The 27,668-nt window shown below is 41.6% G+C and overlaps 2 protein-coding genes across 2 annotated transcripts in view; one reads left to right on the plus strand and one right to left on the minus strand.

Moving 5' to 3' along the window:
* Window positions 1-1,175: 1,175 nt before the first annotated feature.
* LOC132771788 (dual specificity calcium/calmodulin-dependent 3',5'-cyclic nucleotide phosphodiesterase 1C-like) lies at window positions 1,176-26,679 on the minus strand. Its single transcript, XM_067469242.1, has 10 exons — window positions 26,575-26,679; window positions 24,486-24,593; window positions 24,242-24,362; window positions 18,902-18,983; window positions 16,089-16,212; window positions 11,578-11,762; window positions 9,103-9,183; window positions 6,339-6,614; window positions 4,525-4,809; window positions 1,176-1,614 (listed from the first exon to the last, which is right to left on the minus strand). The coding sequence occupies exons 1-10, from the start codon at window positions 26,625-26,627 to the stop codon at window positions 1,256-1,258; spliced, it is 1,674 nt and encodes a 557-aa protein (XP_067325343.1). The 5' UTR covers window positions 26,628-26,679; the 3' UTR covers window positions 1,176-1,255.
* Window positions 26,680-27,521: 842 nt separating this feature from the next.
* The window catches only part of LOC132771717 (meprin A subunit alpha-like), a 17,477-nt gene continuing 17,330 nt past the window's right edge, over window positions 27,522-27,668 (plus strand). The window contains exon 1 of the mRNA XM_067463561.1: window positions 27,522-27,579. Within this exon, the coding sequence (XP_067319662.1) occupies window positions 27,522-27,579 (58 nt within the window). The remainder of the gene's footprint in view (window positions 27,580-27,668) is intronic.

The following is a 27,668-nucleotide window of genomic DNA, read 5'->3' on the forward strand; positions in this document are numbered from 1 at the left end:
GGGGAGGCTAATTTAACTAATTTACGAGGCCATAAAAAAGACTCCAGCAAAGCATGTGGGGAATGTGGAAGTCTTCATCAGTGTCGCAGATGGACGATGAAAGCGACAGCTCCCCTGGCGGCCAGAAAAAGTTAAATAGCCTCTGACTGTCTGTCTATATCTGTTGTGTGTCTTTGGCATTGAATGTTTGCCATATATGTGTACATTGTAATCCGTCCTGAGTCCCCTGTTGGGTGAGAAGGGTGGAATATAAATACTGTAAATAAATAAATAAATTTACCATCCTGCTGAGGCGGTACTTATTGATCTATTCACATTTGCATGTTTTCGAACTGCTAGGTTGGCAGGAGTTGGGACTAACAGTGAGAGCTCACCCCACCCCTCAGATTTGAACCACAAATCTTCCGGAATGGAGGTGCAGCAAATCAATGGTTTAACTCGTGCAACCTTGCTCTTTTGTAGGTTTTGGATTTTGCTTTCCATCAACTATGTTATTTTCCCCAGAACTGACAGTATGGGATCTTCCAGAAAGGATCGCTGAACACTTGCCAATACAGGGCCTTTGGACTTTGCATAAAAAAGATAAACTGATTTCAAAGGAAGATATGTTGCGGCAACAACAGATAATGAGCATACTTTGCTTTCATTTACTGCCTGTCTTCTTTTTTCTGGCAACACAGGTTATCTTAGTTCAAAAGCACTTGGGAGTTCAGCAGAGGGAAGGTCTCTAAAATATATATGTGTGTGTCCTCCTTTTCTGCCTCAAACAAGATTTTCTAACGTTCTGCATTAAAATATGAGATAATTCACAATTCATTCTTAATTCATTCAGTGTGAATCTGCATTTCTCCTTTATTATATCTCACTGTAGCCTGCAGAAAAGTTTGTGAACTTATGGCCCTTCCACACAGCCATATTACCCAGAATATCAAGGCAGAAAATCCCACAATATCTGCTTTGAACTGGAATTATATCCCAGATTAAAGAAGATAATGTGCAATTTTATTCAGCTGCGTGGAAAGGGCCTTACCCTTAAGGGAAGAAGGAGATCTTTATGCAGATTTAATTTCCATAAATAAGATGTAATTGCTCCACAAATGCTTCTTTGAACATCCTGTCAACTGACTACCATAAATTGTTTCCACCTTTAATAGCAAATACTCAGCACCCCAACATGCTGTGTTTATTTGGTCAAATGGCCATGTATTTATTGGTCCCAACTGTGTTTGAGACAAGCTTACATTACAGGTTATATTTATGGGGGTATTCTAAAGATCCCAAAGCCATAGTTCAAGGATGTGACAGATACAGCTGCAGCTCCATTTAAGATAATTTCACGATGCTCATATGCACTTGGTGGTGTGGTATTTTCATTCATTGGGGGTGGAGCAACATTGCCCTCTTGCTGCCCTGCATCTTGTTTTGATCCTGTATCTCTTGAACATGTAACAGGGACAGAGTCAAAAGATATTATTTGTAGGACAAAATTATCGTTTCCCTCGCTTCCTTGAGAACCCTCACTTGGCTGTCCTGTTACGGGCTCTGTTTTGTCATCTGTAGCCATTCTGGTTTGATCTTGATTCTTTTGCTCAGCTGCACGTCTCAAAACTTCTTCTGCAAGAAGAAATAAATATATTGCTAAATAAAAAAGGTTTTTATTGGCTTTAAAAACTGACTTCAGATTTTATGCTGAAAAAATGATTTCCAATCTATAAAAAATCAACACAAATTCAGATAATTATGATTTTCAGATGTTATGACAGCAGTTGAAAGCAGTCGCATGTGGATCAGTGGTTCTCAATCTGTGGGTCCCCAGATGTTTTGGTCTTCAACTCCCAGAAATCCTCATAGCTAGTGAACTGGCTCGGATTTCTGGGAGTTGTAGGCCAAAACACCTGGGGACCCACAGGTTGAGAACTACTGATGTAGATGATAGGTAATATTCCTCCCACCCTTCTTTAGTACTGTATCGACATGTACTGATAGAGGCAAAGCTATGTGGAAATACAGTGAAAAATGTTAGTGCTAGCAGAAGAATCATGGAAGCACTGAATAATGGACTCGAGTCACCGGTAAAAAGCAGGTTTCAGCTTTACTTGAGCAGTTCATAAATCCAACACACCATCAGTGAGCAGACGCGAAAAACACAAAAGCGAAAGAGACAGGCACTAAAGACAAACTGCAGCTGGAAAGGAGTTATCTCTGACACTCCCTAATTCTTCACACAGCAAGAAATTTAGGGTCACATTCTCACAGCTCTTTTGTGCAAACATACATCCTGGCAATACAATTCTATTACATAAATAACAATCCTATCACATAAAATTGCATTTAAACATACATCATACATAAATCATACACTGACAAAAAAAGAGGTCTAAGCATTTGTTATACACACTGGTTTGCACATTGATTTTATGAATTTTCCTATTATTTTTTTATCCAAGTAGAAAAATAATAATTTCATAGTAAGTTCTACTACTTCCCGATGTGGTACTAATTATCTAGTATATTTAATGCAAAACTTACTGCTTTTCTGAAAGCAGTTCCTGCTGGAAATCTGGCTCAGGAATGCTCAATTATTTGGGGGCATGTGTGCTGTAGAATTAATGCTGTTTGACATCACTTTGATTGCTATGTTTCAATGTTATGGATTCCTGGGATTTCTACTTTGGTAAGGCAACAGCACTCTTTGGCAGAGAAAGCTGAAGACCTTACAGACACTACAACTTCCAGGATTCCAAAGCAATGAGCCATGATATTTAAAGTGGCGTCAAACTGCATTAATTCTACAGTGTAGATTCACAAGTGCATGCCCATTTCAGATTTTTCATTCCTCTGTCCCACAATGTTCTCATAATTTTTATGGCATTAGGCAATCATACCTGTTTTCCCCTTTCCTCTCTGTTTTACTGTTCATACCTGCTCAGTAAAACGCCAGCTGGTGTCTTCCTTGCTTGTTGTCAGCAGGCACACACAGCATTAGTAGTATTGGCTAAAGCAGAATCCAGTTCTCTCCCAGCACAAACTTCATTGCATTGTTTACTGCAGATACACTGTTGGAACCTGATACAGAAAGCCTGTGGGCCCTTCCACACAGAATATCAAGGCAGAAAATCCCACATTATCTCCGAGTGTGGACTCAGATAACCTAGTTCAAAGCAGATATTGTGGGATTTCCTGCCTTGATATTCTGGGATACAGAGCTGCATGGAAGGGCCCTGTGTTTCTTACTATCCTTCTAATGACAATGTGGTTTTAAAAACCCACCTAGTTAGACATTAATTCTAATTATGATGTACCGGGGAGGCCCTGCTCTCGGTCCCACCAACATTGCAGACGTGGCTGGTGGGGACCAGGGACAGGGCCTTCTCGGTGGTGACCCCTGCCTGTGGAATTCGCTCCCCAGCGAAATTAGATCAGCACCCTCCCTCCTTTCTTTCAGAAGAAAACTGAAGACGTGGTTGTGGAACCAGGCTTTTGTCTAATGGATATAACGGCACCTGAACCGTGAATCAGACCAGATGATGATTGTTATAATGAAAATGCCTTTATGACTGATAATGTTGTTTTAATGTGTTGTATGGTATGGTTTTATTCTGCTTTTATAATTGTAAGTATTGCGGCATCGAATCATTGCCACTGTGAGCCGCTCTGAGTCCCCCTGCGGGGGTGAGAAGAGCAGGGTAAAAATGATGTAATTAAAATAAAATAAAATAAAACATAAAGCAGGGCTAGGCAGGTGTAAAAAGAGCTTTTAAAATAGATTTAAAAAAATCAAGTTCAACATTGAAATGGTGAAGAAAAGTACTGTTTCCTGCTGTTCTTCTATGTTGTTGAACCTACCTATTCTGCAAATTCTGTTATTAATTTACTGGGTGAATGTGATTCCACAGTTTGATAATAATATCTATCCCAGTTATATCTTACCTGTTCATGCCCAGCATTATTTTTTAAATTTTAATTATTACATTTGGCCCAGCCATAGGTTTTTAACGTTTGTTGTGCTACTGTCTTCTCCACACTCGCATGTTGTGGATTATTGCTTATTTTTTGTTTATGAGATTTATTTTAACTGTTTTGTATTGTTGTTTGCTATTGCTATTGCTTTTATTATTGATGTATTGTGGGCTTGGCCTCATGTAAGCCACATCGAGTCCCTTGGGGAGATGGTAGCGGGGTATAAATAAAGTATTATTATTATTATTATTATTATTATTATTATATCAATGTCTCCCTGAAGGTGAATACAATTCAGTGTGTATGTGTACATTACATGTATTTTACTTTTCTGTTTGGAACTATCTGCTTGTGTACAACTTTAGTTCTAGACATCAACTTCTGGAAAATTGTATCTGGATTATGCCAACTCTAGTTTTTCTAGTAGGCCATGCTCTTTGGTTGCCATGATGTACACGCTCCATCCATTTGTTCCCAAGAACATTTCAATTGTGAAATGTTTAAGGCTGGGATTTGTCCCTGAAATTACCAAAAAAAATAAACCAAATAGAAATGGTTAATTACCGTTCCACAGGGAAAATATTTCCATGTCACTTTGAGTCAGGTCTGTTGGTAGCAAGTTGACTTTAGGCAGTTGCGGGTCATCCTTCTGAGCAGCGGGATCAGGGGGTACAGTTGTTATCTGGGACTGAGAATCATCTGGAATACATTCCTCAATGACAACATCATCACTTTCATTTGGGCCCAGAGCTTTTGTTTCTGGCACCATGCTCCTCATCTCCTTTATGTTTTCAATTGCAGGTTTACTAGCAGCCTTTCTCCAGGAGCTCGGACTATCTACCAATTCCTCTGCAAAATATATACATGCCAAAACATTATTCATCTAAATCATCTTTGGACAAAAAAGCGTGCTACGTTACAGAGATAATCTCACAGAAACATACATTTTTGCTTTTAAATTGTACATTGATGGAAACTCCCTAAATCATTTCCTTAGAAAAGACCAACCAAACAACTAAACATGGAACAATCTAGTGAGATCATTCATTTGGTGCAAGTAACTTGATGTGGGTACTTAATCTGAAATATGTCTTTATTTGTATGGAAGTTGTTGCTTTTATATGTTCTCATCTCTGAATTATGGCGACTGTAGCCTAGGGATTTCTTGGCTGAATGTACCATATATACTCAAGTATAAACCGACCCGAATATAAGCCAAGGCACCAAATTTTACCACAAAAAAACTGGGAAAGCTTATTGACTCGAGTATAAGCTGAGGGTAGAAAATGCAGCAGTTACTGGTAAATTTCAAAATAAAAATAGATATCAATAAAATAACATTAATTGAGGAATCAGTAGGTTAAATGTTTTTGAATATTTACATAAAACTGTAATTTAAGATAAGACTGTCCGGCTCTGATTAAATCATTATTCTAATCTTCAGTTTAAATGTGCTTATGTATCCCTCCAATAATAAGAGTAAAATAATAATAAGAAGAATGAAATCCAGAATATATACCTCATTTGCTGTGTCATACTGTGTTTTTGTGTCAGGATAATAATAATAATAATAATAATAATAATAATAGAGTAAAATAATGGAAATGTAATAAAAGTAATAACAGAGTAAAATTATAAATGCAGTAACAATAAAAATAAAGTAAAATAATAAATGTAATAATAATAAAAATAAATAATACTACTAATAATAGAGTAAAATAATAAATGTAATAAATGTAATAAAAGAATAATACTGTAGAGTAAAATAATATAAATATAATAATAATAAATATATTAAAATAATTCATGTAATAAAATGATACTAATAACAAAGTAAAGTAATAAATAACCTTGACTCGAGTATAAGCCGAGAGGAACTTTTTCAGTCTAAAAAAGGGGCTGAAAAACTAGGGTTATACTCGAATATATACAGTATGTATACATATGTACGGATAGATGGATGGATGGATCAAAGGGATTCTTAGTAGGTAGAACACATGCTTTGCCCTGGTTGATCAGTCCTAGGCCCCTTCCACACAGCTGTATAAAATCCATATTGAACTGGATTATATGGCAGTGTGGGCTCAGATAATCCAGTTCAAAGCAGATTTTGTGGATTATCTGCCTTCATATTCTGAGTTAGATGGCTGTGTGGAAGGGCCACAACTTCCCTGCAAGGCTAATTGCCACAGTATACAATTTTGTTGCATCCACAAGGTCTCATGACTGACAAAATACAGACTCTCTCCCTAACCCAGTTCATTTCAAAATATGGAAAGCGATCGGTATTAAAGAACAGCATGCATGTATTAATACAGAATTAAAACAACAGATCGACACAGGTTATAATATGAAGAGAAATAAGTTTTACCACATACCGTATGATTCCGTGATATCCATGACATCATCCAGTTGTGACTGTGACAGTTCTGATGCATCCGCATTGTAAACTATGAAGCTGACATCAATTGGTTCAAATGCTTTGCTATCAGAACATTGCCAATGGCAAAAAGATGGACTTTCAGGCGTGACACAATCTCTTTTTGCCTTTGAAGGGGGGCGTTTGCCCTTGGAGGCTTTCTGGGATTTCCCCCTCTCTGCTTTACCTTTACTTCCTTGGTCTTTAGTCTTTTTATTCTCAGTTACCATGGATTCTAAAAGGAAAATGAACATTAAAGATCACTGTAAAGCTAGGCATTATCCTAACACACAACTTATGTTGCTCTTTCCACAGCTTTGTGAGCAGTAAATTGCGACTTCTTTTTCTCTTGCCCAGTTTGGAATCCTGGACACCTCTTATTTTACTATCATGGTCTCTTTCCCAGGGAGTTTAAAGTTCTCTGTAACAGGAACACACACACACACACACACACACACAAACCAATGGGCTGTTTCACAGTTTAGTCACTGGTCCTTTGGGTCACAATTATTTCAGCCTCATCATCTCCGTGGAATTTACCATCCCCACAAATGGCGCTTTTCTTCTGTTTTAAGAGCATGAAATCATCAGGGTGTAATGCTGGCTTACACTTAGCACACACTTTCTCTTAAATTCTACTGTAAAGGTATTCATCTCCAGCCTGCAAACATGGAGAGTTCCTCAGGAATTCACTGCTGTCATCCTACCTGTGGGCTTTCCACTGTTTGTGTTTTTAAGATTTACGTGTGTGTGTCTTCATGTTTGTAATCTCAAATTGAGAATCACATTTTACTGCTCTTCTTTTATCTTGGTTGTTTTTCTCGGTATGTTAAGGGTTGTTTTTCTCGGTATGTTCAGGGTTGTGTAATGAGGAACCTAATCTGATCATTTGTTGATCCTTCCTCCGTTTCAGCTCAAGATAGCATGGAGACTATGGACTCTACTGTCCCCACTCCTCCCTCTTCTCCTACTTTCTTTTAACATCTTTGTCTGATGAAGGAAACGGAGGTTTCAGAAACTTGCACTGAGAATTTCTTGCCTTGTGGATTTATATCTAGGATTCAGTTAATCTGGAACCACATTTTTAAAATAAGGTTTATCTGCTATTCATATGCATGAGGGAACATGGACTGTATCACAGCCCTTTATATTAAGACAAATATGGGCAAATGGTTGATGTTCAGATGTTTTGAATTCCCATCAGGCCTTATCATCACAATCAGTAGTTACACATTAGTGGGGCTAGAATTCAAAACATCTGCTACTTTCTTCCCATACTTGCATTTATCTTTGGGGCGAGATGATGGTATTCTTCAGATTACAACCTTACTACAAACCTGATGTAACCATCCTATTTACAGTTAAATATATGAAGTAGGTTGTTGTTATCATTATTATTGTATTGTCGAAGGCTTTCATGGCCAGAATCACTGGTTGTTGTAGGTTTTTTGGGCTATATGGCCATGTTCTAGAGGCACTTTCTCCTGACGTTTTGCCTGCATCTATGGCAAGCATCCTCAGAGGTCCTTTCTCTGAAAGGACCAGGCAGTGACATCTCCAGCTCATCCTTTGTTTGGGTATCAGCCAGCATGTCAACGACTTAAATCAAGAAATAGTTTTCTAAGATCTAAAGAGACACTCACTGGAACACCCCAGCAAGCGAGAGTCCAAAAGTGGCAGGCTCAAACCCAGAACCTCAATCAATGGCTGATACCAAATGAGAGACTCCCCCCTGGGCACACAGAAAACTGGGCAACTTGGAAGGCACTGAACAGACTGCGCTCTGGCACCACGAGATGCAGAGCCAACCTTATGAAATGGGGCTACAAAGTGGAATCCACGACATGCAAGTGTGGAGAAGAGCAAACCACTGACCACCTGCTGCAATGCAACCTGAGTCCTGCTACATGCACAATGGAGGACCTCCTTGCGGCAACACCAGAGGCACTCCAAGTGGCCAGATACTGGTCAAAGGACATTTAATCAACTACCAAGCTTGCAAACTCTGTGTTTTGTCTGTCTGTTTGTTTGTTTTGTTAAAAATGTAATACAAATATCTGATTGCTCCTGACACGATAAATAAAAAACAAATCCTCAGAGGTTGTGACCTCACAACCTCTGAGGATGCTTGCCATAGATGCAGGTGAAACGTCAGAAGAAAATGCCTCTAGAACATGGCCATATAGCCTAAAAAACCGATAACAACCCATCATTATTATTACTTCCAGCAATAAACATAAAACAATGCTATTGTGATATTTCCTAGCTCCATCTGAATTTGAAAGCTATACTTGGGCAAGCCTGGTTCATACTTGGATGGGAGACTGCAAACAAATACCAGGAACTGAAGGCTACTTTTCAGAGGCACAAACTGGCAAAACCACCCCTGAGTATTACTTCCTTAAGAAAACACTATAAAATTAATGGGGCCACCATATGTCAGCAAGTGACTTGAAGTCACACACATACCAAACAGCAAAATGGTGAAAGAAATAAAAAGTTAAAGATGTAAAAAAAGGATGGGCTACAGGGACCTTCCAGATGTTTTGTGTCTGCCACTCCTTTAATTCCTTTTCTTTTCTCCAATTGGTCATGGCATCAGCTTCTGTCCTTAGCACTTTCATTCCCTCTTGCCCAAAGGTATATTTAACACCCCATCCCATCCACTGCTTGTACCTCACTGGAGTGTCCCACAGCCTAATCCATTTCTCCCAGCCCCTTACCTTCTTTGGTCCCCTTGTCTCCTTCTTTGGTTTCAGGTTCTGCAACCTCTTCCTTCAGTACTGGGAGCTGATTTGTTTGTTCTGTGCAGAAGGAGGAATTGAAACAAATAAATCAAGGGCAGCCTCAATGGGCAAGTCCTTCTTTTCATGCTGCTCCATGCAAGGAGTGGGCCTGATGCATGTGGATAACTTTTGCCTTCATGGAGGAGTGTTCCATTATAACCTGGGTTTCTGCCTGACAGCTAGAGCCATGTTGTACTTTTGGCTTCTTCTGTGATCTATCTTCTGCACCCATTAATCATCATTTTCAGTAACATCTTGTTTTATACCAGGGACTTGTTCTGTATTTAGCTACTCCTAAACATCTTGATTATGCCTCAGGTTAATGCCATGTCCTATCCATGATGTTTAGGTATTTGGATCTGTTTTAAATTGTAGTTACTGTTCATTTTATATTAATAGTAACTTGCAATACGCTTTACTTCTTTTTTTGTAATGGATTTTGGGAGACTTTTTTGTGTCAGGAGCAACTTGAGAAACTGCAAGTTGCTTCTGGTATGAGAGAATTGTCCATCTGCAAAGACGTTGCCTAGGCGACACCCACATGTTTTGATGTTTTTCCCATCCTTGTGGGAGGCTTCTCTCATGCCCCTGCTTGAGGAGCTGGAGCTGACAGAGGGAGCTCATCAGTGCTCTCCCCGGATTCGAACCTCTGACCTGTCAGTCTTCAGACCTGCCGTAGAGCCCCCGGTGGCACAGTGGGTTAAACCCCTGTGCCAACAGGACTGAAGACAGGTCGCAGGTTCGAATCCGGGGAGAGCGTGGATAAGCTCCTTCTGTCAGCTCCAGTTCCTCATGCAGGTACATGAGAGAAGCCTCCCACAAAGATGGTAAAAACATCAAAACATCCGGGCGTCCTCTGGGCAACATCCTTGCAGGCGGCCAATTCTCTCACAACAGAAATGACTTGCAGTTTTTCAAGTCGCTCCTGACACAACAACAACAAAAAAAGAAGTCCTGCCATCATAAGGGTTTAACCCATTGTGCTACTAGAGGCTTTTAAATATTTGCTATGCAACGACACCTGAGAAACTGCATTTTGAGGCCTACTTGCATGTTGCCTCTTTAAAAAGGCAAACCCTTAAACCTCCCAGGCCAAGTTTCCAAGGAGGCGCTAAGAAGTGAGAAGATAGAGATTCAACAGGGTTTATTTGCAAATAAGAGACCTGCGGTAGCAGCATAAAATGAAAATGCCACACGAATGAAACCTCTCTGTGGCCCAGTCTGTGTATATGCATTTTGTGTGTGTATATGTGTGTATATATTTGTGTATATGTGTGTTTAAGCGGTTATACATAAATACAAATGTGGTTATGCCGAAGCCCCAAGTGTCGCAGTGGGTTAAACCACTGAGCTGTTAAACTTGCTAACCAAAAGGTCGCAGGTTCGAATCCAGGGAGCGGCATGAGCTCCCGCTGTTAGCCTCAGGTTCTGCCAACCTAGCAATTCGAAAACATGCAAATATGAGTAGATCAATAGATACCTCTCTGGCGGGAAGGTAATGGTGCTCCATGCAATCATGCCAGCCACATGACTTTGGAGGTGTCTATGGACAATGCTGGCTCTTGGGCTTAGAAATGGAGATGAGCACCAACCCCCAGCCCAAGTCGGACATGACTGAACTTAAAGTCAGGGGAACAATGTGGTTATGTGCATGCGTTGTAGTGTTTTTTTTATTTTTTTAGCTTTTTAAGTCTCTTCCGCTGAGTTTTTCAGAATTTTTATGAGTGATCATCACTTAGTGTATTGTGTCCAAATTTGGTGTCAATTCACCCAGTGGTTTTTGAGTTATGTTAATCCCACAAACTAACATTACATTTTTATTTATATAGATTTATTTATTTATTTACTATATTTCTATACCGCCATTCTCACCCCGGGGGCGACTCATGGCGGTTTACAGAATGGCACAATTCAATGACCATAACAATATAAAAATAGCTAAAACATTTAAACATAGATACAAATTCACTATATAATAATATCAATAAAAACACCATAAAACAATAAATCCTCTGCATTTCATTACCAAATCATTATCCAGTCACGTTGTCCAGCCATTCCGAGATCAGAGTTTATCTACTACACTGTATTTGGGAAAGCCTGCTCAAATAGCCAGGTTTTGACTCTTTTACGAAATGTTAAGAGGGTGGGGGCCGATCTAATGCCCCCAGGGAGGGCATTCCACAGCCGAGGGGCCACCGCTGAGAAGGCCCTGTCTCTCGTCCTGCCAGCCGAACCTGTGAAGATGGCAGGACCAAGAGCAGGGCTTCCCCAGTATTCCACTCCTTTTTTGAAAGACTGGTCCCAAATTTACAAATAATCATAGAGATAGGGAGCATTAATTACAGCTTGGTTTTCCTCAGATATGCAATATGACATACATAAAAACCAAAAGTTACCGTTTTTGCATACCTTCAGGAATTTTTTCCTGACTCTCTTTCCACTTTTCTTTATTATCTTGAATAATCAACAACAAGTGTTCCTTAAATCGAGGTATGTCTAAAACTGATAAAAGCTGTCTTTCTGTGCAAGTCCCAGTTTCAGGACTGTCAGTTTCATCATCTTCACTTTGACTTTCACTTGTATGTTGACTCTGACTGCGGGCGGAAAAAAAGAAAAGACAATTAAAATGAGGTCGCAACAGATGAAATGACTTATTTGGATGAACCTTGTGGTCTCGTCCAGTTCTATTTTTCTATGAACACTCCATAGGGACTACTTGAGAGTGTTTTTTTTTGTTTTGTTTTTGTTTTTGTTTATCTAGATGTATTACAACCTGGCTTCTGGCAAATTATAGAATAAAGACGGCCTCCATTGCCTTGGTTACAATGGGAATTGAACACAGAGAATTTGTCCCTGTAAATTCTTCCGGATGTTCCATACCATAAATCATGACACGATCCTGGACAACCTTGCTGTTATGGAAACTGGAGACACTGTTTGGTAGTGGTTCCTTTCCTTCTTAGAAGGGAGAGCTCAAAAACAAATATGTTTTAATGTGTTGACGAAGGCTTTCGTGGCCAGAATCACTGAGTTGCTGTGAGTTTTTTGGGCTGTATGGCCATGTTCCAGAAGCATTCTTTCCTGATGTTTTTCATCTCCAGATAACCTCTGAAGATGCTCGCCACAGATGCAGGCAAAACTTCAGGAGAGAACACTACTGGAAGATGGCCATACAACCCCCAAAACTCACAGCAATCCATATATTTTTTAATTTCATGTAGAAGACACTGAACCAGTATCTTCAAGCTGCAGGCCAGCCTATAGCACAGAAACAGGTTTGGTCACATTAGCAGATGGCCTGGTCTGGAAACTATATTCCTGTTTTTTTGGGGTGTTTTGTGTGTGTGTCCATGTGTGCTTGAGGACCGGGACATCTGTAGGGATACCAAGGTGCTTGTTTATAAAGCTATTGTCCTCCCAACCCTGCTATACGCCTGCGAGACGTGGACTATCTGCAGACATCACATGCAACTCCTGAAACGATTCCATCAGTGCTGCCTCCAGAAAATCCTGCAAATCTCTTGGGAAGACAAACGGATATACGTCAGCATGCTGGAAGAAGCAAAGACCACCAGCATTGAAGTGATGGTCCTCCGCCATCAGCTCCGCTGGACCGGCCACGTTGTCCAGATGCCCGACCACCATCTCCCAGAGAAGTTGCTCTACTTCGAACTCAAGAATGGAAAACAGAATGTTGGTGGGCAGGAAAAGAGATTTAAAGATGGGCTGAAAGCCAACCTTAAAAACTCTGGCATAGACACTGAGAACTGGGAAGCCCTGGCCCTTGAGCGCTCCAGTTGGAGGTCAGCTGTGACCAGCAATGCTGTAGAATTTGAAGAGGCATGAATGGAAGGCAAAAGAGAGAAACGTGCCAGGAGGAAGGCGTGTCAAGCCAACCCCAACCAGGACCGCCTTCCACCTGGAAAACAATGCCCTCACTGCCGGAGAAGATGCAGATCAAGAATAGGGCTCCACAGTCACCTACAGACCCACCAAAACATTGATCCTGGAAGACTATCCTACTCGGCCAACGAAGGATCGCCTAAGTAAGTAAGTAAGTGTGTGTGTGTTAGGAGCGACTGCAAGTTGCTTCTGGTGTGAGAGAATTGCCTGTCTGCAAGGACATTGCCCAGGGGACACCCGGATGTTTTGATGTTTTACCATCCTTGTGGGGGGCTTCTCTCATGCCGCCGCACAGGGAGCTGGAGCTGACAGAGGGAGCTCATCCGCGCTCTCCCCGGATTTGAACCTACGACCTGTCAATTTTCACTCCTGCTGGCACAAGGGTTCCTGTTGATTCTATTGGACTCTCAGCAGCTATCAGTGTCAGCAACAATGCTATTTTTCTGGGCCATTTGTCCAGTGTAGGACTTAAAGCCACTGTTTGCTGTGCATCAATTCTTCTTGCAGGGATGGATTTAGAGAAGGTGTCTGGAGACACCCTGGCCAAGAAACCCCTGGAAAAGATCATCTGGAGTTTTGGGGTTCAGTGTCAGGTTTCTGGAATGGACTAGATGAAGGTAAATACATAGAAATTTAATCCAGGCCATATTTGCAAAGGTAAACTAGCATGCCAGACTGTTTATTTGTAAGGTTTAACTATAGTGGAAAGTTAGATCTAGCTACTGTGACACATGCCTTAATAACATCGCATTTGAATGACTGTAATGCACTAGGAGCCTCCGGTGGTGCAATGGGTTAAATCCTTGAGCTGGCAGGACTGCTGACAAAAAGGTCGGCAGATCGAATCTGGGGAGCAGGGTGAGCTCCTGTCTGTCAGCTCCAGCTTCCAATGTGGGCACATGAGAGAAGTCTCCCACAAGATGGTAAAACAGCATTATTTTTTAAATTTTTAAATTATTACATTTGGCCCAACCTTAGGTTTTTAAATGCTTGTATGTTATTGTTATTGTTTATTGCTTATTTTTGTTTATGAGAGTTATTTTACTGTTTTGTATTGCTTATTTTGTTATTGCCTTCATTTTATTGATGTATTGTGGGCCCGGCCTCATGTAAGCCACACCAAGTCCCTTGGGGAGATGGTAGCGGGGTACAAATAAAGTATTATTATTATTATTATTATTATTATTATTATTGTGTCAGGAGCAAGTCGCTTCTGGTGTGAGAGAATTGGCCGTCTGTAAGGACGTTGCCCAGGGGACGCCTGGATGATTTGATGTTTTTATCATCCTTGTGGGAGGCTTCTCTCATGTCCCCGCATGAAGAGCTGGAGCTGATAGAAGGAGCTCATCCGCCTCTCCCCGGATTCGAACCTGCGACCTGTTGGTCTTCAGTCCTGCCGGCACAGGGGTTTAACCCACTGCTCCACCGGGAGCTCCTCCTAATAATAATAATAATTATTATTATTAAAACATCCGGGTGCTCCCTAGGCAACGTTCTTGCAGACCGCAAATTCTCTCACACCAGAAGCGACTTGCCGTTTCTCAAGTCGCTCCTGACATGAAATGAAATTCCCCTGTTGAAATGGTGTCACTTATTCTCTGAACAGAATTCAAAGTGCTGGTTATGATCTTTAAATCCCTATACAGCTTGGGTCCACATTATTTAAAAGACTGCATCTCCCATTATGAGTCAGTACAGGTTATAAGATCTTCAAGGCAGGGCTATTTCTCACAGCAAGTTGGAAAAAATGTTATTCCATATATACATGAAACCATTGGGAGAGTTTATGTGGAGTTTTGGGGTCCGATACCACTAGTATGATGAAGCCTCTCAGCTTGCTCTTTCCTCCCTAACCCTAACTAAGAAAATTTAAGGCTATCATCTCTAACAGACTGGATGAAGGTAAATAAACTGAAGCTTAATCCCAAGTGCTAGGTCAGCATACACTCAGATCCTCTCCTCCTCCCTCGAAATTCCATGTTTACATTGTGGGGGGTCTACTCATGGATTCAGTACTGAGCCTGGATGTGCAAGTTTCTGAATGGGTGACACTTGCAAGGCCATTTGCAGTTTTTATGTTTTTTCTCGTGGCATTTAAGTTGAATTATTTTAATTCTGGGCACCACAATTCAAGAGAGATATTGACAAGCTGGAATGTGTCCAGAGGAGAGTGACTAAAATGAAAAAGGGTCTGGAGAACAAGCCCTATGAGGAGCGGCTTAAGGAGCTGGGCATGTTTAGCCTGAAGAAGAGAAGGCTGAGAGGAGATATGATAGCCATGTATAAATATGTGAGAGGAAGCCACAGGGAGGAGGGAGCAAGCTTGTTTTCTGCTTCCCTGGAGACTAGGACACGAAACAATGGCTTCAAACTACAAGAGAGGAGATCCCATCTGAACATGAGGAAGAACTTCCTGACTGTGAGAGCCGTTCAGCAGTGGAACTCTCTGCCCCGGAGTGTGGTGGAGGCTCCTTCTTTGGAAGCTTTTAAACAGGGGCTGGATGGCCATCTGTCAGGGGTGATTTGAATGCAATATTCCTGCTTCTTGGCAGGGGGTTGGACTGGATGGCCCATGAGGTCTCTTCCAACTCTAGGATTCTATGATTCTATGATTCTAAAAATGTTTCATTCTATTTCTAATTTGTAGCTTTTTAAATTGTGTAGTTTTTTTAAGGGTTGTGAGCCACTTTGGGTCTTGATCCAAAGAAGAAAGCAAGGTACTAATCTAATAACAATAGTAGCAGCAACAACAACAGCACTTGTTTTACTCTGTGGTTTTACTTTTGTAAGCAGCCTTTATTCCCAGGTTTGGGGAAAAGTTGGGCTATAGATGCTGATTGACATTATTAAGAACTAGGGTATCAATCGCCACTTTGAGTCTCCTTGTGGAGAGAAAAAGTAGGGTATAAATAAACATGTACAAATAATAATAATAATAATAATAATAATAATAATAATAATAATAATTGAAGACTGCAAAAATAAAGTTAACACAAGACAAGGGTTTTTTTTCATACCGCTGCTGTTTGGAGGAAGAAGCACATTTTGATTTAGAAGCTTCCTTTATAAGAGGAGCAACAATTTTTTCAAGGACTTCAAATAGAAGAACAAATAAAGGTCTTATTATGATCTCAATAAAGCCTGTAAAGAAGAAAAAATTCAGACACAATGATTACATTTCTTGCAGATGAAGAAACTTCAGTCAATACAGTGTCATGAGAATGCAGAAATTTAGCTAAACTAAACTTGATAATCCATATTATCAAAGGAGATAATCCACATCTACTTTGAACTGGATTATATTGATGCCGACCCCCCCCCCCACTTCCTGGGTCAAAATTAATTAAAGTATATAGCTGAAACTGTGGCAGGGAGTCCCACAGAGAGCAGGAGCCCAGAGCTGGTCAGTCCTTCAGATGATCCGAGGAGTGGAGAAACCTTGTAGTAGCTACCAAACACCCCGGATACCTTCTAGCTTTCCCCTCTATTACAAAGTAAACCCTTCAATAAACATACACTTTATGTCACCCTTATATTTGATTCTTTGTATCCTTTTTTCTTTCTGTGTCTTTTTCTCTCTCCTTTTGCCTCTTGCTGCTGGCCCCAGTAACCGCTTGGCCCCCATGGTCCCCTCACCCCTCAGAGCAGGGCTACCTTCTTTCCCTTCCCCAACATGTGACCTCTCTACACCCCAACTGTCCCCGAATCACCCCTCGCCCTGTGAGTACCCCGGTTCTTGTGTTTGGGAGCCCCTAATATTCGCAGATCCTCTCTGTGTGTATAATGTCATATTTTGTGTTTCATATAAAACTTTGGGAGATCAAGCCACCAATCAAGACTCAGGTAACCTTTCACCAGCACCTCTTGACCCTGAAATTCCCTGCAGCAGTTTTCCTGGTCATCAACTCGATAATGAACCCAAGCACCCATCATCACCGGAATCAATCCATCTCTACTGATTCCCATAAAACTGACTGCACATGGCACGACAGGATCTGTACACCTGGGCTGCCTGCCCTTTGTGCAACAACATAGACACAAAAGGACAATAATGACCCAGAACTCCTTCAGTATGCCAGGAGTATTGCCTCGGTTTTCCACAAAGCCATTCCCCTTTTCCCCAAGGATGGATCATCAAATTCCATCATCCTAAACAATATCTTGCCATGAGAAACAATGGACACTAGTGCAGAATCACTAGACCTGCATGATTGGGGACTTATAGACAATCAGCAAGACAATAAAACTGGTGTGACCAAATGGCCCCTATTTGTCCATCCTGGAGTTGGGACACCATAATCCACTCATAGAACTATGCATCTCTTTGTCTACATGGTCATTCTGCCTCCTGTTAGACCAAGGGTCCCCAAACTAAGGCCCAGGGGCTGGATACAGCCCTCCAAGGTCATTTACGTGGCCCTCGCTCAGGGTCAACCTGAGTCTGAAATGACTTGAAAGCACACAACAACAACAACAACAACAACAACCCTATCTCATCAGCCAAAAGCAGGCCCACACATCCCATTGAAATACTAATAAGTTTATATTTGTTAAAATTGTTCTTCATTTTAATTATTGTATTGTTTTTAAGTGTTTTTTGCACTACAAATAAGATGTGTGCAATGTGCATAGAAATTCATTCATTTTTTTTTTTCAAATTATAATCCGGCCCTCCAGCAGTTTGAGGGACGATGACCTGGCCCTCTGTGTAAAAAGTTTGAGGACCCCTGTGTTAGACATTGGAGAGCAAAAATCTGCATCAGAAGTGGGGAATCCTCTCTGATTGGTTGGTGGGTGATGCAATCCCGCCTCACAGAGGGAATCCTCCCAGCTGGTATGATGTCAGAGACCGGCTCTGCCAATCAGCTTGAAGCCAGCTCCAGCTAGGGTGTGAGCAGGAAAAACAAGAGACATTACTGTATAAAAGTGTCTGTTTTATTTTTATCAAGCATGTTCAGCTTCTTTCAGTGGTGTACCACTGGCTGGCTTCTATTCTCAGTGGCTTCTGCTTCAACTGGTGAGATTTTTTTGATTGGGGAATGTTGGATTTTAGCTTTAAGTCTCACCAAACACGGACTCACAGCAGCCTAGCGCTGGATCCCACTATCCTCTTGTCGGGCTTCTGTATCCGCGTACTGGGTCTCGCTATCCACACTCCGGATCTAACTATCCATGAACTGCTCTAAATTTCAATACGGGTCTATACTGCCATATAATACACTTCAAAGCAGATAATCTGGATAATCACAGAGGACTGGGCGACTTGGAAGGCGCTGAACAGACTGCGCTCTGGCACCACGAGATGCAGAGCCAACCTTCAGAAATGGGGCTACAAAGTGGAATCCTCGACATGCGAGTGTGGAGAGGAGCAAACCACTGACCACCTGCTGCATTGCAACCTGAGCCCTGCCACATGCACAATGGAGGACCTTCTTGCGGCAACACCAGAGGCACTCCAAGTGGCCAGATACTGGTCAAAGGACATTTAATCAACTACCAAACTCACAAATTTTGTATTTTGTTTGTTTGCTTTGTTCTGTTAGAAATGTAATATAATTTGACTGGTTGTCCTGACACGACAAATAAATATCTGGATTGTATATGGCAGTGTAGATGGGGTCCCAGTCTTCTCTCTCCAACCTAAAGGCTCATTTGTGGAAGTGCCTGGGAGGAAAGTCTAGAGATATATGGAATTACACTTACAAAATGTATTTGTTCCAACTTACAAACAAATTCAACTTTAAAACAAACCTATAGAACCTATAATTTGTATCTTAATTTAAGAATGAGAAATGGTCCCCCCATCACACTGCTCTTAAATGAACCTCACCTATTTGAGATTCAGAAATCTTTGTAGTCTTGCGATCACAGAGAGAAGAAATTGGCAATCCCAATGCAGCCTCCTTGTCACCCTGGAGTTGGAAGGAATGTATACAGACATAAGAGATCTTGAATAACATTGTGTACATCAAAGTCACATCTTGTTCACATACAATCATAGCTTAAGAGCAAGAAAAACATATAAAATCAGAAAACACATACATTTCAGAAAGCAAAACTTTAACATCCAACATGTAAAATATGAAACCACAGAGATTTCAAGTACAGGCAGTCCCAAGTTACAAACATCCAACTTACAAATGACTCCTAGATGAGATAACAGAAAGTGAGAGAAATCTCCCCCTAGGAAACGGAATTCACTCCTGGAAGAGTTATCACAGGGGAAAGGTGTCTCCATTGAAGCTTTATAACCAATCCTTGTTTTTCAAAATCCAATTATCATAGGGACAGAAAATGTGACCAAATTTTGCTGGAGTTACACTTAAAAATAAATCTGTTCCGGTTTACAAACAAATTAAATTTACAGAACTTATCTTGGGTTGCTGTGAGTTTTCCAGACTGTATGGTCATCTGGAAGCATACACGAAGCTTGGCCTGTCACTGAACATCTAGAAAACCAAAGTGCTGTTCCAGCAGTCACCAGCCATCCCCTCCCCAATGCCAGAGATACAACTTAATGGTGTAACATTAGAAAATGTTGATCATTTCCGCTACCTTGGCAGCCACCTCTCCACCAAAGTCAACATCGACACCGAAATACAACACCGCCTGAGCTCTGCGAGTGCAGCATTTTCCCGAATGAAGCAGAGAGTGTTTGAGGACCGGGACATCCGTAGGGATACCAAGGTGCTTGTCTATAAAGCTATTGTCCTCCCAACCCTGCTATATGCCTGTGAGACGTGGACTGTCTACAGACGTCACATGCAATGCCTGGAACGATTCCATCAGCGCTGCCTCCTAAAAATCCTGCAAATCTCTTGGGAAGACAGGCGGACAAACGTCAGCGTGCTGGAAGAAGCAATGACCACCAGCACTGAAGTGATGGTCCTCTGCCATCAACTCCGCTGGACCGGCCACGTTGTCCGGATGCCTGACCACCGTCTCCCAAAGCAGTTGCTCTACTCTGAACTTAAAAATGGAAAACGGAACGTTGGTGGACAGGAAAAGAGATTTAAAGATGGGCTCAAAGCCAACCTTAAAAACTCTGGCATAGACACTGAGAAGTGGGAAGCCCTGGCCCTTGACCGCTCCAGCTGGAGGTCAGCTGTGACCAGTAGTGCTGCAGAATTCGAGGTGGCATGAGTGGAAGGTGGAAGAGAGAAACGTGCCAGGAGGAAAGCACGTCAGGCCAACCCTGACCGGGACCACCTTCCACCTGGAAACCAATGCCTTCACTGTGGGAGAAGATGCGGGTCAAGAATAGGACTCCACAGCCACCTACAAACCCACAAGAATAGTCATCAAGGAAGACCATCTTACTCGTCCAACGAGGGATCACCTAAGTAAGTAAGTAAGGTCATCTGGAACATGGCCATACAGCCTGGAAAACTCACAGCAACCCAATGTCCATGAAAGCATTCCACAACATATAGAACTCATCTTGTTTGTAACTTAGGGTCTGCCTGTACTTGCAAGGAATATCTGATCTTGGTTTCATGTACTTGTTAGTAAGCAAGCATTAAACTAACCTCTATGTGATAATGGATAATGGCAATTTAATGAAATTAACCAAAGCCTTGACATGAAGCCCATGGAAAAATGTGCTGGACTTATTCCAGCTTAGAACCAAACCCATTGTGTGTTAACCGAGCATTATAACACCCAAAGTACTTATCTGACGTAGATACACTATAATTTGTAATATGAAAGGCTAATGTTCATGTTACTATTTAAGTAAACAACATACTTGCGAGAATGCCACCTTAGCTTAGAGTGTTTTTTAAAAAATCTATCAATCTTTATTGAGGGCCTCATTTGAACTGATACTATAATGCAACTTCAAAATGATTCATAACTGGAGTGACCACAAAGCGCAAGCCACCAATGCGCACTACAGTTCACATTTAAGTATATATTGATTTACTAATCTTATTTCCCAACCCTTCTGCATAGCAGCTTTGATTTTTTAAAGGACTTCTTTAAAAAAATTAATCCAAATCTATTGCAAAATCACACGGAGCACTCTAAGGAGAGTTTGGTTTTCTTGTCATAAACCTGTACTTGTTTGCAGCACAAATGCATGGGTTGGGTATTTTTTCTCTCTCAAATAATCTTTCAAAAAACATTTTCAAACGTGCCTGATTTTTCTGTTGGGTGTTTCTCTTTCATGCAAAAATGTTAATGATACCTGTTCACCCTTAAAATAGTGCAGAAAGAATCTTACAATGTATAGATGTGGCAACTGTATATAAATAGATGACTGTCTAATAAAGGATAATGTGCACCTATCCCAAGCTCATTTTAGCTGCAAAAGGGCCTATTATTTGGCAGGAATGTTTGTTCTGATGGGATTCTAACAGAAATACACAGGTTGGCTATGCAGCATAGCAGGAAAGGCTTGTACCACTTGCTTTGCATTGGATTTCACCTGCAGCTAAATTGGCAGTTTTGTAACAGTAACATTAGCTAGATTAGTTGCTTTGTTAAATGTAATAAAGATTAAAGCCCATCTGCATCTCCAGTTTGGTTCAAATCCCTTCCTTCCTTCCTTCCTTCCTTCCTTCCTTCCTTCCTTCCTTCCTTCCTTCCTTCCTTCCTCCCTCCCTCCCTCCCTCCCTCCCTCCCTCCCTCCCTCCTTTCTTTCTTTCTTTCTTTCTTTCTTTCTTTCCTCCCTGCCTGCCTTCCCTCCCTCCCTCCTTCCTTCCCTCCCTCCCTCCCTCCCTCCGTCCTTCCTTTCCTTCCTTCCTTCTTTCTTTCTTTCCTCCCTGCCTGCCCGCCTTCCCTCCCTCCCTCCTTCTTTCTTTCCTTCCTTCCTTCCTTCCTCCCTCCCTCCCTCCCTTCCTCCCTCCCTCCTTTCTTTCTTTCTTTCTTTCTTTCTTTCTTTCTTTCTTTCCTCCCTGCCTGCCTGCCTTCCCTCCCTCCCTCCTTCCTTCCCTCCCTCCCTCCCTCCCTCCGTCCTTCCTTTCCTTCCTTCCTTCTTTCTTTCTTTCCTCCCTGCCTGCCCGCCTTCCCTCCCTCCCTCCTTCTTTCTTTCCTTCCTTCCTTCCTTCCTTCCTTCCTTCCTTCCTTCCTTCCTTCTCCCTCCCTTTCTTGCTCTTCAGCATTAGCATCACTTGCTTTTTAGAAACTGTTCTAGAGAAGCAGCGTGGTGTGGCAAAGGATGGGCCATAAGCACTAGCCAGGATAACTGAAAACAAGAGATATTGGGAGGGCTGTGCTTTCTTTACGCCTAGTACAGCAGCTATCATATGGAAATTGATACAGGAAAACTGTGTCCCTGCAATTCCCTGCCAAGCCCTCAAGCTCATTTGCCCTGAGGACATGTCACCAAGATTTGTTTGTAGCTCTATGGGAAGGCCCTGCTCTCTGTCCCGCATGCATCACAGGTGTGTTTGGCGGGACGAGAGACAGGGCCTTCTCAGTGGTGGCCCCTCGGCTGTGGAACGCCCTGCCTGCAGATATCAGATCGGCCCCCTCCCTGCTGGCGTTTCGGAGGAAAGTGAAGACCTGGCTGTTCGAACAAGCATTTGATTAAACAGTGTAACTGAACATAGGAATACGGAATAATGGATGATGAGACTGGATTCTGATTTTACTGTTGAGGCGCTAATGATTGTTATACTGATGTTTCATGATTTATGTTACAATTGTTTTTAATTGCCCTATACTTGTCTCGTGATGTTTTGTATCGATGTTGTTCACCGCTTTGAGTCGCCTGAGGGCCGAGAAAAGTGGTATATAAATAAAGTAAGTAAGTAAATAAATAAATAAATATGGTGTAGCCAGAGCTCAATGGGTTGAAGCACTAAGACTTTCCAGTTTCTACTTGATGACCTTCTGACGTCAACTCTCCTGGCTCTATTGTTTTCAGTGACCATGTGGTGAACCCATTACAGGGTTTTCTGAGCAAAGTTTAGTTGGAGGGAGTTTGCCTTCACCTTCTTCTGAAATTGATAGGGTGCAACTTGCCTATACATTTATATGGCCAAGAGGGAATTTGTATCCTAGGGCCCTTCCAGAAAGTGCAGGACCTGTCGCACTTTTACCTGAGAAGTCCAAATGACACCACAGGCAAAAGCGAATTTATTGGAACAAAGCAGGATTTCCCTGCTTTTTTCTGAATTCGATTGGACACCTGGTAAGACCCAGATCTTAGGTAAGATTCGGGTCTAACCAGTTGTAGGCCCTGTGTGGATTGGGCCCCAGTACCGTGTCATGCAATTCCTGGGCCCAATCCACACAGCCATCTCAATTTTTCAGGCTCCATGAGCACAAAAAATTGAGAGAGCACTCACTTCTTTCCCCCAAACCCCTAAATAAGCCTTTACATATAAAAAGTCACCAGGATGGCATTATGGTTGTCCTTCCATCCTCCTGGTTAATAGAAATGACGTACCAGGAGATGGAGAGGCGAGTAGCAAAATCGCTCTCCCTTTCCCCCTTGTCTCCTATTGTGTCATTTCTATATGCAAGGAGGATGGTAGGATCACCATAATGGCGGTATGATACTTTTTTAGAAATAATTAAGGCTTATTTTGGGGGGCTTCTGAGTGAGTGGATACCATCCCAGTAGTTACCAGGATGGCATCTAGACACCCTGCCCAGGAAAGCCTGGATTTGGGTAGCTTGTGGGGACAAAAATCCACGCCAAAGTGGGTTTTTAAAATCCGCTTCGGTGCGGGTTTTATCCCTGTCTGGAAGCACCCCTAGTCTCTAGAGTTATATTATAATGCTCAAACAACTACACCACTCTGGCTCTCATGCACACTTGCAAGGAAATACCAATCAATTCAGTTTTTATCAATGTAATAATAATAATAATAATAATAATAATAATAATAATACTTTATTTATACCCCGCTACCATCTCCCCAAGGGATTCGGTGCGGCTTCATGATTTCAACAGGGCGACAAATCCAATCACTTGACACAACTGAATTTAACGACCAAACAGTTAAAGCTGTTTGCTTGTTGGGATGAGGCTTTTGGTATTCATGCACATTTGTCTTTCACTAAAGATCTTTTCAATAAACATTGATAAAACATTTTTCAATAAACATTGATAAAACTAATTGTACAAAAGAAAATATCCAAATAACTGGCAGAACAACTGAAATGCCCAGGAATGGCTTTATGATGTATTTCCTAATGTAATTTTTGAAAAACGCACCTGATGAAAGAATTCTTCCATTAATGCTTCTGACCATTTTTTGTGCAAATGCCAGGGCTTTGCTGGATGACTTATATCAGCAGTATGTACAATGAAAGCCATGACTTTATCTTTGTGTACCCTATCAAATGAAGGACATTATCTGGTTATCTCAGCAAAAACAACCATTTTACTGAAAGATACTTTACGATTCTTAATCCCCCCCCCCTCGTTCACCCACTCCCCTGCCCCTCAAATAATCAACCTTTTCATTTGCTGCGTTTGTTGAATGTTTTTCATGAAATTCATTTGGTTGAAATGCTGTGACATATCTGTAGCTAAAATCATCTCAATGACCAGGCGGCGTAACTCTCTGAAAACAAACAGATCCATACTTGGTTTAAGATATTCTCTAAACAAAGATTTTCAAATGTGCTATGTCCTTGTGCTACATGATATCCCAGGAAAGAAACTGCCCACCTTGAAGCACTGATCTCATTATCTTTACATATTAATGCCTTCTATTAAATCCTTGTTGTCACTTCTTATTCTGTTTTGTGAAACAGTAAGATGTTACTGAATGACCTGATTATTCAGATGGGAGAAAAATGTTTGATTTAACATAAAATTGCCAGCTGTCATATTAAGGATGCTTGTTTTGTTTACTTTTGCTTTCTCTCTTTGTAGAGCTCTGTGTACATTTAAGGGATAATGATAGAAGGCCGAAAAAGTAGGAGGAAGTGCAGTGATGGACCAAAAGGAAGGGATGTACTCCCAGAAATCCTAACAGTTGGTAAACTGACTCGGATTTCTAAGAGTTGTAGGCCAACATGGGAACCCACAGGTTGAGAACCACTGGTCTAGATATTCTAACCTAGCCTGGGTTGTAAGAGTTCAAACAAACAAGGGCAGATTATGATCACAGAACTATAGTGCTTTAAGCAACCCCAAAGAACATCCAGTCCAACCCCCTGCCATGCAGGAAAATACAATCAAAGCACTCCTGACAGATTGCCATCCAGCCTCTGCTGAAAAACCTAATTCTCTGGATTTTCCACCACTGTCCAGTGCAGCATATTCCTCTGCTGAACTTTTCTCCCTGTTGTACTACAATGCACACTTAGGCAAAAAACAAACAAACAAACAAACAAACAAAAAAGGAAATGCACAAATATAGGATGTGAAACAATACACGAGAAAGGACTCTAGGAGTCTTAGTAGACCACAGACTGAGCATGAACCAATAATGTGACACAGCAGCTAAAAAAAGTCAATTCTGGGCACCATAATTCAAGAGGGATATTGACAAACTGGAAAGTATACAAAGGAGGGTGACTAAAATGATCAAAGGTCTGAAAACCAAGCCCTACGTGGAGTGGCTGAAAGAGATGGGTATGTTTCGCCTACAGAAGAGAAGGCTGATAGTGGAATATGCTGCCATGGAGGATGATAGAGTCTCCTTCTGTGGAAGTTTTTAAACAGAGGTTGGATGGCCAACTATTGAGAGAACTCTGATTATGTGTGTTCCTGCTCTATGATTCTACAAGGGAAATATATCATTAACTTCTTAAGTAAGTTTACAAGTTTTTGTTATATTCTTTTAAGTCAACACTGATATATGAATAGCCTCCACATCATGAGGCTTTCCTGTCAAGATTTATTCAGCCACTGCCTTCTTCTGAGAGTGTGTGACTTGTCCAAAGATACCCAGTCAAAGTCTGCGACTGAGTAGGAATTCCAACCTTGGATTTCCAGAGTCCATGTCCAACCTTCAAACCACTACATCATACCTGCTCTTAAGTCTATGATGCATTAATCACAAATGTTGCTTGCATGCTTATCTGGCTCCACTTACAACCTCATCAGACAGGGTGACTCTAGCGTCCTAGGACACTTTCACCCTGTCTAATGGATGGAGCCCCACGCCGGATGTCACACAACATATGGAAGCCCTGTCCCCAACCAGAATGAAAGTGTCACCAGACGCTTTCCCCACAACACGGGAGGCTTCCGGTTTTGTGCTGGTTCCAATTGAGCCAGCACAAGGCCTCACCAGAAGGGCGATGCTTTCCCCATGTGATGGGGAAAGTGTCACCAAGGGGGAGCAGATATGCCCCGCTGCCTCTCTCTCTTTTCTCCCAGATGGCAGGTGAAGCAGGACACTTTGCCTAGCCTTTATGAGGAGGCCCATAGTTTTGTTTGTCACTTATAGCTTAGAAGGGGTTAGTAAATCCTCTGAATCTAGTTTCCCAAAACCAATTCATTACTTTCTTCAGGTCTCCAAGTGAGTGACTCTACTAATTAGTGACAAGACTGTCATTAATTTAACATCAGCATTCCTCATATTGTCTTACCTCCATTCTTCTGCAGTTAAATTGACTAAAATGTTCATTGCGTCATTTTGCATAAGATGGTAAACAGCACTCACATGATGATTTTCAAGAACAGATTTGTCATTATATAAAATTGCGGCTTCCGACCTAGTATAAAATCAACAAAATGTTCATGTTAACTGTTAATTTCGAAGGGAATCTTTAGGTCTTCCAACACAACTCTGTGGTCAGCTTCCGCACTGGAAGATCCATAGATTCCTTAGAGAGTACAATTTAATCAAAGCCATGAATGATCAAATCTCCAAAAGTCAAACCTACAAATATTATGCCCTTGTTTCAGAATAGTGGTTTTCCAACAGCGATTGGAGAAGTGTCCTCTCTACAAGGATTGCAGTTGAGAGAAGTGGGAAACTCTATGCAGTGCTCCATGCCAGGTAGGTTCGAGGCAGAAAAGGTTCTCCAAAAGAATAATAATATTGCCTCAGCATATAAGAAGATCCAACCAGTCCATACTTCAGGAAGTAAAGCCCGACTGCTCATTGGAGAGAAGAATAGTAGAGGCCAAGATGAAGTACTTTGGTTACATCATGAGAAGAAAGGAAAGCTTAGAGAAGACAATGATGCTGGGGAAAATGGAAGGAAAAAGGAAGAGGGGCCAACCAAGGGCACAATGGATGGATGGCATCCTTGAAGTGACTGGATTGACCTTGAAGGAGCTGGGGATGGTGATAGCTGACAGGGAGCTCTGCCGTGGGCTAGTCCATGAAGTCACAAAGAGTCGGAAACGACTGAATGAATGAACAACAACACAAAGGGGGCACTCACGATACCAAGTGACTGTATTTTCCTGCCAACACATCTATTACTTCAGCTTATGGTAAGGACCACACTTTCATGCCTCCTTCATGTTATTCAGGTTTTCTTGTCCCCACAGTCTTCCTTCCTCACAAATCCAGAAATACGCCAGGATGTCTTTCTTGAGTTTGATGTTGAACATGAAGATGCTCAAACTGAATCAGCCCAGAAGTACAGTCACATACATGTTAATGCAGAATGATGTCTGGCTGAATTTAACCATCCTGTCCCTACGTTAAGTTCTGCACTTTATTTTGGCC

The sequence above is a fragment of the Anolis sagrei genome, chromosome 1 (genome assembly GCF_037176765.1).
Source record: "Anolis sagrei isolate rAnoSag1 chromosome 1, rAnoSag1.mat, whole genome shotgun sequence".
Classification (NCBI taxonomy): domain Eukaryota; kingdom Metazoa; phylum Chordata; class Lepidosauria; order Squamata; family Dactyloidae; genus Anolis; species Anolis sagrei.